This window comes from Macrobrachium nipponense, chromosome 31, assembly GCF_015104395.2.
Source record: "Macrobrachium nipponense isolate FS-2020 chromosome 31, ASM1510439v2, whole genome shotgun sequence".
NCBI lineage: Eukaryota > Metazoa > Arthropoda > Malacostraca > Decapoda > Palaemonidae > Macrobrachium > Macrobrachium nipponense.
Genome location: NC_061093.1, coordinates 46,010,075 through 46,023,248, shown reverse-complemented (window position 1 = coordinate 46,023,248; position 13,174 = coordinate 46,010,075). Strand labels below are relative to the sequence as shown.

Genomic DNA, 13,174 nt, shown 5'->3' with positions numbered 1-13,174 from the left:
TTCCTTCGTCTTCAGCTCTGCCTTCCAGTTCCCTTTCAGTTCAGGAAAAGCACATTGAGAGGTTAGAATAGGACATAAACCTTATTTTAGCCAGTAAAAGATTTGTCTGAATTCATGTCAGAGAACTATTCTGGATCCCCACATAGTTTGCAATCATTGTCACATTCCCTTGCAAGAGGTAAGGTGTTGATGCCCTTGCTCATCTGTAGCCCGAGTTTAGGACTGCCCTGTGAGGGGTGGTTCTTGAGTGGCGTTATTCTGCCTCTCATTTTTTTATGCTGTGTGTCTTGTTTAATGTATTACCCAAAAGATCATTTTTGGTAAATGTAAATCTTCACTGTATTCAATTTTTACCATCGTTGGTATCTAGTAATGAGGTTGTTAGCACTGATAGGATTGATTATGTAGGTAATAGCTAGTAGTATTATTAATATGTAATTATGTCTGCAGTGAGTTCATAAAGTAAGCAAGGCACAGTGCCATCTGTTGACAAAAATACCTACTTAATATTTCCTATGTAGACAGAAAATATAGAAAATGAGAGTTCATGAAAGAGTGAGTTAAATTGGGAGGACAGAAAGAAGTAGGAACATGTTATGAGTATGAATGAGTATTCTTGTGATTGCAAGAATACTTGGTAGTTAATCATAAGAGTACTTGGGATAATGAAGAAAGGGGTCAAGGGAAAATTGGGGTTTGCAAAAGTGTGTTGGATTCTGTCTGTAGTCAGATGGTGAAACAACTATGGCCTTGTATCAGTAGAAGTGGTTTGTGTATTCTCTGGGGGCCATTCTAGAGCAATTTTCAGAACATGTAACCTAGTAGCAGACATCAAAGTATCTACATTTTCATAGGTACAGTAAGAGTTTTCACTATCTGCTTTTGAAGTTATAGTGGTTATAGTGCCATTCCTTCCTCAATATCACATCAAGTGCAATTGGGTCTGGCAAATGATCAGCACCTTAGGGTGTTGAGATCAGTTGAGATTGCAGCCGCTAGAACTCTTTATCAATCTCTCTCTGGAATTTAGACGTAACGAGTAGTTCTAAAATTTTATCTGCAGATCCTTTTGAGCCTCTGGAATCAAGTTCCATTAAAGTAATTGAAAACTCTTCTTGTTAGCACTTTCAGCCATTAAAAGAGTAAGCAAGTACTCTCCTCAAGGCTGTTGTAAAGAGAATGCTATTTTATCTTTTTTTGCCTTAGAGCCAAGAAGGATATTAAGACATAATAGTTTTTTCAAGAACTGTAAGGATTACAGATTTAACCTGTTTGGTGGAGAAAGAACAGGAAACACTTCTCTGTCATGTAAGGACAAGTAGAATGTATTTAGATTGGTTAAGCCTTGAAGAGGCAAAGTTAACCTTTTTTGTGGCTTTAGAAAAGCTAGAATGTCTGTAAAAGAATTTTGTTTTCTGTGACATGTTTGAACAGGGTAACACATGATAAACTAGTTCCATACGTTTTACCTTTATTGGAAGAGCAGTTGAGACTTCATTTAGTTTTATGATAACTTTGTTGCTTGATGATGTGATTGATGTGGCACAGTAGAAGTGCAGTTTGGTTTTTGCTGCTCACTACCTCAAGTACACAGAAGTGCATCCAAAATTGTTAAAAGACCTAAGGCTGCTACTAGTAACAGGTAAAGCCTTTTCATGAACCAAAGAAGAAGCAATCTATTAGGTTCTTTGTTTTAAATCCCAGCTATCCATATTTTGGTAGAGCTTAAAAGTACTTAGTACAGGAGCATATTTTTATATTATAAAGGTATTTCATTTTAGTTGACTCATTTTTGGGGCTTTTGCACCATGGCACAAGGGTTTCTTCATACCACTTCCGTTTCATTCTGGCTAAATTGAAGCAATTTTCTCCACAAGGCTACTCTTTGACTCACACATATGAAAGCCTTACTTCTGAATGGAATCCAATTCTGATGGCAGTAAGATCCAGAAAGGATTCCAGATCAAGTAAGAATCCTTAATGTTTTATGCAAGAAACCCTTAGCTCGATTAGCTATAGGGATTTTGTTTAGCTTTTGACCCACCTTCCTCTTTGCAATGTGGGAATAAGCATTCTTTAACAGTAGGTAAGATTCATCCCAATAATATAAATTTTCCTACTAAAATTTATGAATTGGATACTTACCAACTGTTAAAGTAGATCCTGCCCAACCTCCCCACTATACTTTGTGGCTGTCGAGGAGTATTCAAAAGACATCTGGTGGGAGAACAGCTGTACTAGACAGTCATTTGAGGTTAGCCTTTATATCTTCTTCTTTTGTAGGAATGCCGACTCACCATTTGGCGTGGAGATATCAGCTATCTTTAACAGTAGGGAAGCATCCAAATAGTAAATTTTATTATGAAAATTTATATTTTTTTTCACGATGTTAAGTACTTTATTTTTTCAGGGCACTGGTTCCAACTGAAGTTTTGGGAGTAGTGTATATAATTCTGTTTTTGTTAGCTGTTATAGCACATGGCCGCCAAGTTGAATGGACAGCTCGTCTTGATTTTTTGTGGCAGTGTCAGGTATGTTATAAAAAAGGTTTCTTAAGTCATTGCAAATTGTTTCTATTAATGGCACAGAATATTTTCTGTGATCATTCAAAGTTCAGAAATGTCTCGTTGTAACTATTGAATTATTCAAAAGTACATTTTAACATTTATCATGCGCATTATATGGATACTACTTTATATAACCTATTACATACTAAGTTTGGTAAGGAGGTGAAAGTGTGTAATAGTTTACATTTTTTGGAGGGAGGGTCAGGTGGGTATAGTATTCCTCTTTCTTTCCTCCCCTTCTCCTTTCACCAGCTGGACTTTTATGTCAGTATCCTTCATCTCTTTGGACCATCCCATCTACAGTAGGCCCAAGTTTGATATTGTGTTATGAATAAGTTGCAATAGAAAACTGTATTGCCTTCATTAGTTATCTATATTGTATCTTACATTGTGATGTTTTTAGATTTGAGGTCATTGAAAGTGTACAATTTTGTTTGGGAAGTCATATTCCATGTTTTCAGTGTACCTTCAATTCAAGAATGAGTTCATAATATTTTTTTGTTAATTATAACCCCAATAATGAACAACAAATGAATGTGAACAAATTCTTACTGTCTCATGCAACAAAAAAGATGCAAGACCGACCTTATCAAAAGATAAAAAAAGTTGGGGATATACTTCGCCCTTGATCCCGAGAGGAATTCTTGAGATACAGGTCACCCTGACTCCTCAGTCTGTATGAATGACAGTACACACAGATTCCTTATTGACAGGTTGGGAGGATTGTCAGGTGGCAGGGAGGTGTTCAGCTACTCAGGAATTGTCGCATCAATTTCCTGGAGCTGATTGCTGTCTTTTTGTCTCTCAAAACACTCAAACCTCCAGAGGAGAAACATTTGGTTGGTTCTAGACAACATGACTGCAATATCCTACATTAAGAGTTCAGGATGATACTCAACTCCTGTCAATATAGTAATGCTAGCCATCCTTCGATGGGGTAAGCAAGGAAGTGGTACTTGTCTGCAATTCACCTTACGGGGGGTCTCAATGTAATAGTAGACTCCCTATCAAAGAAAACAAGAGCTTCAACAGAGTGGGGTTAGACAACCAGTCTTTTTCAGAAAATAGCCAACATGCTTCCACAAATGGAAGTGGACCAGTTTGCCACTTATGAGAATCACAAACTGTCAGGCAAGCAACAGCAAGAGATGCCCTCCTACAAGACTGGAACAAGTGGAGGATGATATACCCTTTTCCTCCATTGTTCTAGATTTTGAAGGTGTGGAGCAAACTCCTAACCTACTAAGGAACATATTACTTATTAGCCCCAAATTGGCCAAACAGGCATTGGTTCCTTTAACAATGGGCGAAGAGATATATTCCAAAACTGTCCGCTGTTTTATCCCAGCAGGACAGGTACTGTCATCTAGGAGCATCGGGGAATGAGTAGCCCCTCCTCCACTACACAACACTATACAGTTTCTCTCTCTCTCTCTCTCTCTCTCTCTCTCTCTCTCTCTCTCTCTCTCTCTCTCTCTCTCTCTCTCTCTCTTTTTGGGGTAACTGTATTATTAGCTTCCACATGTAGCTATGATCCATTTATTTTTAAGGGTAATGTTTAAGATGACTTTAAAATGATATTAAAAGTGTTTTAGGATAATAGTTTAAGGTATACAGTCATACCCCTACATAAGAAAGTCCCTACGTACGAAAAATCCAGGTTACGAAGGCAAAGACGAAGATTTTTTTGCTTCTGTGTACAAAAATAATTCAGGTTGCGAAAGGGTGTACTGTAAAGTTCGAGATTCGCCCAGGCCGCTGAGAACAATTTTAAAACCCGCGCGCTGCCAACTCGATAGACTCGCCACCATCCTCCCGCTCTCCCATTGGTTCTTGATGCTAGTTACCACCTTAAGATCTTGCTCTCGTCAGCATCTATCCCATCGTGTATCTACGTAAGGGTGTTCCTTGACCATTTTGTTTCGGCAGCGTTATCGTACACACATGGAATTCGTTCGTTCACGTAGATTTCATTCGTTGATGTAAATTTGTCAGTGCTTTCGCTTTTTTTGTACTGTAAGTTATATTATTGTGTGTGTGAACTTAATTACTTACATTATTAGCCACGGGTCCCAAGAATGTTGCTGAAGTTCACGGAAAGAAGAGGATGCTTTCTATGGAGACGAAGATGGAGATAATCAAGAAGTATTTGTTAATGTGTTTCGTAAAGTTTTCACCTCTCTCTCTCTCTCTCTCTCTCTCTCTCTCTCTCTCTCTCTCTCTCTCGTCTCCTCTCTCTCTTCTCTCTCTCTCTCTCTCTCGCTCTCTCTCCTCTCTCCCTCTCTCTCCTCTCTCTCTCTCTCTCTCCATGATGACAGCTGTTGGCTGGAAGGGTTGAAAGGAGCCAATCACACAGCAGGGTACTAGCTTTCCTTGATGCTGATTAGCTTGAAATAGGCAGTTATATGTAAGTGTTATTACAGGGAGGGTTCCATTATTTCACAGATGTTCAGTATTAGCAGGTGGTTGTGATCCCTAACCCCCCATCTATAGAAAAAAAAACCATACTTCCAGTGTTACATTAATACTACTCTTCACACCATAATTCAAACATCAGAAATAACAGTAGATCTTTTCCTATGCTCCCTTACACTTTGTAACCATGTCTTTATTAGATGAAAAGATAAATCTCATAAAAACTTTTTTTTATGATTTAACATATCCAACCTGATTTCTGGACAGTGCTCTCAACATTGAAAAAAGTGGCTAATGGAAAGAGAGAAAAAATTAAGTCATCCTTTCACAGTAGATTATAAGAAGTCATAAAAAATCTTGGTGCTAAACAACATACATTTGTAGAATTTCATTTTCCCAATACTATTGTATAAATAATAATAATATAATACTAATATCCTTTATTTCAGCTCAGGGCCATATACATGGAATATACAAAACACAGACAGTAACATACACAATCTAGATACATGAGACAACATGATATAAAAAGTGAATAATCGGCACTTATCCACAAAATAGATGAGGTAGCATAAAAGATAATAAACATAATACTGGTAATAACAGTAATAATATTGGTGAGAAAAAAAATGCATTGAGGTTTATAACAGTTAGTGCACAAATTATATAACTTAAATTTCAGCTAGAGACCTTAGGTGGTTACAGTAGTCAGGTCCAGAGTGCTAAATACAGAAATTGAATGTAATTAAAACTTTACCTTTATAGGATTCACAGTAATAATGAAAAAGTAAAATATCAGCAATAAATATAATAATAATGACAGAATCTGCAGATGACATCTTGCCAATACAGAGATTAAGTCATTTAGGGGACAAATGCCTCATTTTCCCATCTTTCCCACAATTTAGATCTTTTTGCTCCACTCCTTAGGATGCTTTGTATGAGCGAGTTGCTGCTGTTTCTCACTCGGGTTACCAGACTGTACATTGTTTGCCTTACAATGATTTTTAAATTGTCCATGTGGTTTTCTATGAACATCTGTGTGGCGGAGTGGTAGCTGGGAGTGTGTGTGAGGCATCTCAAATGTCATTGTGCACAACAGTGATTCGTTTCATTGTCTCGGGTATAGTTTGTCCAGAGGGAACACCCATAGATACTGGTGCAGTACGAGTGGAAGAGCAGCAGTTTCACTTCTCGGTGACAGAAGGCAAACCTCCTTGGAATCATGTTGCCAGTTGCACATAGCTTACGACGCCTCTGTTCAATGTCTGCCGTATCTTTTAGGTTGTCGGTGATAATGTGACCCAAATATGGAAATTCATATACAAATTCCAGCCGATGGTTTCCGTGGAAAATTTGTGGTTCTGCAATATGCTTAAGCGATCTCTGGAGCATCGACATGCACTGGGTCTTGGTTTTATTGTAAATGATATCAAATTCCTCAGCATATTGGCGGCAAGTGTCGATGAGTTGTTGGAGAACTTGCACTGATGGGGAAATCAGAACCATATCATTGGCGTAACAGAGGTTGTTTATAGTTGTTTCATTGACAGTGCATCCGATTGGGAGTGTGTTCAATTTGACATTCAATGCATCTGTGTACGTATTAAAGGAAATAAAGGAAAAGGACAAGGCTGGTGTATGGAGGAGGTGACTATTTGGCCCCATAGATCTCCTAGACCTAAAGTCACTGTCCTGCTCCCCTGCACTTGGGAGAAGATGCAGGTAGTTGTCGACTTAAGACTGCAATTGGTTCCGACCAACCAGTCGTAAATCGATTTGGACATAAGTCAGCCAATGTTAATTTTCCGAAAGAAAATTAGGCTAACCTAGCCTACCCTAGGGTAATCAGTACCATCTTTACATCTAGAGTAGCCTAGCCTACACTACACAGCATACTTTATACATATATGGCATAGTCATTATTAATTTCAGCAAATTCTCTAGGTTCAATGCACATTTGCTTATAATAATTCAGTACAAAGAGAAATTGAATAACATTTAACAAGTTAGCCTCGCGTACACATACAATGATGATTTTATCGTGTATGTACATATATCGTATGCATATTTATGAATACAGTAGCCTAGCCTACAGTATACTACTGCATATACGGTATAATTCAGTAATTTATTAGCCAATTTTGGATGTTCAATGCATTCTGACTATGATATCATAGCAAAAATAATTGGACGCAACATGGGAATCAGATTCAGACCAATACCTGCATTACTTACCTAATTGAGCGATGTCAGGCTGCTTTAAATAATTAATTTTGCAAACTTTTTATTTTTCTTTAGACACTATCATATTTCATAGTTGTTATGATTTCTTTAAATCTTTATACCATTTGTGCCGTCTCTCTACACATCATTGTGTCATATGTTACATACTTTTGTGAAGTTCAAGTCAAACCCATTTCTCTACACATCATACTGTTTCTTATTGCTACGTTTGTCAGGTTTGATTCAAACACTGCTTGCTACAGTACAATTGGTTTATTGTGGAAAACATACAAAAATATAAAATACAGATGCAAAAAAACAGATGTATGTACATACAAAAATACAGTTGAAAACTAGTAAATAAAAATTAAAAACTTATTGACTGCTGGCATCACTGATGCTTGACTGTGGTTCGTCGGCATTATCAGCTGGGGCAACGCTCGGTGTGGCGGGAGGAGTTGTTCGTTTTATAAATATGGTGAGCTTTGTCTGGATTGCTTGTTTCTTATTTTTGTCATAAACATTATGCAGTTCGAATCTGTTTTTGAATCTCTTGAACCAGCCAACACTTGCCAAAAATTCTTGTTTGTAGTCTTCTCCAGCACGTTCCTTCAAAGTCTGAAACAGACTTCTAGCCTTCGTCTGCACAGTAAAAAGGCTTAACAGTATTTGTTTTTTAATTTGATCTTCCATCCAGATCTTCCATCCAAACATTCAACAATTTTTGCATTTCATGGATAGGCCCGGTATGTTGCTTTGTAATCACAGTCGATCGCATAGGTGCAGAACCTTTCACAGCTTCACGAATCCTTTCTTTGTCTTTCAAAATCGTAGACAGTAGAGTGGGATAACTTCATATCATGTGCGATCACATTAACTTTCTTTCCTCCTTCAAACTGTTTTATCACTGTCATTTTTGTGTCCATGTCAATGGCCTTTATTTCCTTCTTGGCAGGCTGAGGAGTAGTTAAAGACAATTTCCTCTTGGCAGACATTTTAAAAAATTATCTAAAACACAAGATATATGTAAACAGACACGGAGGATCCGGGATGCTGTTTACACTGAGTGAGCAGCAGCAGTGCAGCGAGCTGAGTGTGTGGAGAGGCGGAAGCTGGGGGAAAAACTGTTGTACGCCATTGTCCTGTTACGAGTGGTCGTAAAGTCCATCAGACGTAACTCGCATAGGTCGTAAGTCGACAACTATACTACTGGCAGTCCAAGAGGGTTGCCCCCAATAGTAGCCCCTCTGTCAAACCTGTAGTCTATTCCCAGGTATCGGCAGATAGCCGCTGAAAAGGCGTTTTGAGGGGGTTGCAGTGTTAGTCAGCCACTGGAAAGGCATCCTGACGGATATGTGCGGTTTTCAAAGAACACGCTGCTGTTCTTTCTCAAAAGCCAGTTTCTAATCGAATACCTGCCTCCGCTCTTTCAACTGGCTGGTGCTTAACTCTTCTTCAGTATCAGCTTCTTGTTATGAGCCTTTTAAGGCCGGGTATTCACGCTCAGGTTTACCTGTCCACCCACGACCATTCGACAGATAAGTGTCAACATGTAAAGAGTAGAACTGTCAGTTGGACAGTCAACTCGAGGTCATTGCTCTCATTTCTTGACTAGCCTTTGTCATGGCAACACTATATGGCAGTTTTTTGGTGTGCATTTTGCCTACTTTGAAGTGAAGCTAAGGGCATCAGAACAGCCTCTACCTCCTTTGTTTTCAGAAGCTATACTGTGCTTTTTACGTCTATTCTACTATCGACCTATCAGAAGTGTAAGCAATCGTTACTTCTTACTCTTTTTATGAAAGCTTAAACAGTGTGAAAGTTTTCCAATACCTCGAGACCATTTTCAGTGACTGATATGCATTGCAGAAGGATGCACAGGATGTTTTCCTGCTATCTCTTCACCTTTTCAACTAGGGGTTACAACATATCTGGACCACCCGCCATTCTCAGTGGATGGGTTGCAGTTTTATTTCAGTGAAGGTGTTAGTTTTGTCTGGTGTTTTTATTTTGGTGCTGCAGCTAGGGCAAGGGGCGGTACCGATCACGCTTTGCCAGCCGTAGGAGTTTTTCCCTCACTGCAAAGGTTCCCCCTAAGTAGGAGGTGACCCTTGGCTATAATGCCACACCACTATGAGCACCAATAAGAGGCAGTATCCACCTAAAGTAGCTCTATTAAATCCTCCCATCTGATGGACATTAGGCATAAAACAGAATGAGGTGGTTAGCTAAGTCATTCATAATATTGCCATTAGGAGGCAGCACTTTATACTTGCACTGAGCAATCAAAGTGCTACCTGCAAAATTTGAATATTGGCTGCTATGTGTGAAATGAATAGCTATGTAATTATACTGGGTAAGTATATATAAAACTTTATTTTATGATAGGAATGTCATATTTATCATACAAAACAACTAAACATACATATTATATATGCATAAAAATACTCTCGAATTAATTGATATTAATATTTGAGAATTAGTAACTCACACTAGTGACAGTACATACCAAAGGATCAAGCTACAAGCTTTATCATTGCCTACTTCCAACCCCTTCAATCAATAGTGTGTCATCATAGAGAGAGAGAGAGAGAGAGAGAGAGAGAGAGAGAGATGGGGTTAAGTTAAGTATATCTTAGTTTAACCAGACCACTGAGCTGATTAACAGTTCTCCTAGGGCTGGCCTGAAGAATTAGATATTTTTGCATGGCTAGGAACCAATTGGTCACCTAGCAACGGGACCTACAGCTTATTGTGGGATCCGAACCACATTATATCGAGAAATAAATTTCTATTACCAGAAATAAATTCCTCTGATTCCGCGTTGGCCGGGCCGAGAATCAAACTTTAGACCACCGGATTGGTGGCTGACTGTGAAAACCACTTGTCCAATGAGGAACTAGAGGTATGGGGTGAACATAGTTTTTTTATATAGTACATTCCGTGTTACGACTTTAATATTGATATTTGAAAATTAGTAAATAATTTTTTTATAATAATGTACATACTATTTAGTCATGAAAATAAAATGAAAATACAGTAATTGGTGAATTAGGGAAGATTGCTCTTCACAACAACAAAAGAAAATGAAGAGCAGTAAAAACTTAGACTTTGGACAAGGTAATGGGTTAAAGGATCAATGCTTTTAACGATTATAGGTATATAGTAAAAGTTAGAATATGTAATGATAGAGTTTAAGTATATAGGTAAGGTAAATAACTAGTGCATTTAGTTAACTATCCAAATACTTTTTTAGTCACTATGGCTGTTTTTGTTAGCAGGTGGATACAATCTCTAAATTGCGAGTAGGAATGCCGCACTAAATCTTGCTGCTTCATTAAGTCGTGTGATGGTTAGTTGATACATATATATATTTTTAAAGATCCAGATGGTGATTGCATGGAAAGACTACCTTCTTGCAATCTTGTGTTCTCTGTTAGAAAAAAAAAAGACTACATAGTCATATATATATATATATATATATATATAGATATATATATATATATATATATATATATAATATATATGTATATATATATATGTTATAATATATTATATATATATATATATATTATTATATATAATATATATAATTATTATTATTATATATATATGATATATATATATATATATTATATATATATATATATATATATATATATATATATATATATATATATATAATATATATATGTGTGTATATATATATATATATATATATATATATATATATTTTATATATATCATATATATGTATATATATAATATATATATATATATATGTATATATATATATATGTATATATTCTATGGTAATGTATATATATATATATATATATATATAATATATATATATATATATGTAATATATATATATATTATATACTATAATAATATATATATATATATTATGTTTATATATATCTATATAGATATATATATATTATATATATATATATATATATATATATAATATTATATATATATATATAGGATATATATATATAATATATATTATATATATATATATATATATATTATTATATATATATATTTATTACAAATGTCATTTAGTATCTAAATTCGCTCTACCTCGGAATTGATATATTTTCATATATGTACCGAAGGGCAATTTTTTAGTTGATGATAATTTCGTCCCCCCATGGGATCGAACCACCGTTCAAGTGGACGGGAATGAAATCAGGACAGACAGTGACGCTATCCAATCAGCCAACAGAGACGCTATAAGTTTATGTAGATTCTGACCTTACAAATCACCCTCGAACTCGGTGCTTTCGTAATTAGAATCGATATGAAACCCCGTCTACCATGTTAGCCAATTGGAGCGTTTGACCCACGTAGCCTTTTGTTATGAATAATTATCACATCGAGCCGTGATTCATTTATACAGTGGTACCTCGAGATACGAAATTAATCCGTTCCGAGGCGGCCTTCGTATTATGAGTTTTTCGTATCTTGGAACACTTTACATGTAAAATGGCTAATCCGTTCCAAGCCCTCCAAAAACACCCCAGAAAATTATATTTCCAGGCCTAAAACACATGTTCTAGGGTTACGACGGAAGAAATATGACTCCAAAAAGGCAAAATACTGTACATACTTGAGTAATATTCAACTGCATGTAATGTTCAACCCCATTTTTACTGCATATATTAGGACTTTAGCATATGTCCCTTAGCAATAAGCCTAGCCTATGTTAGCGGTTGCTACTGTAGCCAAGTCTATGATTCTGACATCTACACCTAAGAGCTAAAAGCTTAGAATATGCCAATAAAATGTATAAATAATCAGTATGTACTCATTTCAAATAATTATTAATTAATCATTAACTATAATACACAAACAAACAAAAAACAAACCTTCCAATCGATTGTTTACATTCAGCTCTTACCCGTCTTATGAGTATCGAACGAGCGCCAAGCAATCATTTTTCCTAGCACACAGTAAGCCATAAATTGTCATTAGTATCTGTCTTCAACTAATGAAACTACTAGACAGTATAATAACCATTCATTTCTATTCTTTATTCTATCTTTACCTAATGGAGATACCAAGTTACTGAGAGTTATAATGAAACATACGTATACGTAACGTAATAATGAAACAGAAGAAGAATTCTAAAAAATACGTATTTGTTGGCAGTCTGATTTATTTTATATTTTATGATATCTAATTCACAATTTCTTTTATTAAATGTATTGCATGTACTTATTTCAAATAATTATTAAGTAACCATTAACTATAATAAAAAAAAAAAAAAAAAAAAAAAAAAACTTCCAACGTCTGTTTACATCCAGCACTTACGAGTATCGAATGATCGACAAGCAATCACTGTTTTACACCAGTAAGCCATAAATTTTTATTATCTCTCTTCAACTACTGAAACTACCAAAAACAGTATAATAACCATTCATTTCTATTCTTTATTCTATCTTTACCTAATGTATTAAATGTATTGCATGAATAAGTTTTTCAATTTACAGCATCCTTTTACCAATAGAATACTTGAAGCACAAGGGGTAGATGCTGACCAATAGGAGAGCAGTACCTTATAGGGTGACTAGCATCAGGAACCAATGGGAGAGCAGGAGGATGGTGGCGAGTTTACTCAGTTGGCGGCGCGGGAGTTTTAAAATTGTTCTCGGTGGCCCGGGCGAATCTCGGGACTTTACAGCAACAACCTTTCGTATCTTGAAAACTTTTTGTATGTAGAGCAGTAAAATTTTTCGCATTGGCTTTCTTATCTCGAGTTTTTCGTAAGTAGAGCCTTTCGTATCTCGAGGTACTACTGTATATCATTCGAGCTACAAATGTCCTTTAATATCTAAATTCGCTCTACCTCGGAATTGATATTATTATCAACTAAAAAATTCCCCTTCGGTACATATATGAAAATATATCAGTTCCAGGGTAGAGCGAATTTAGATATTAAAGGACATTTGTAG

General features: G+C 36.1%; 1 protein-coding gene across 11 annotated transcripts in view; it reads left to right on the top strand.

The window, feature by feature from the left end:
• Positions 1–13,174, top strand: part of LOC135206942 (adenylate cyclase type 1-like) — a 352,691-nt gene that overhangs the window by 229,326 nt on the left and 110,191 nt on the right. For all 11 annotated transcript variants that reach the window (XM_064238463.1, XM_064238460.1, XM_064238457.1 and 8 more), the window contains one exon: positions 2,411–2,531. In XM_064238463.1, the coding sequence (XP_064094533.1) occupies positions 2,411–2,531 (121 nt within the window). The remainder of the gene's footprint in view (positions 1–2,410; positions 2,532–13,174) is intronic.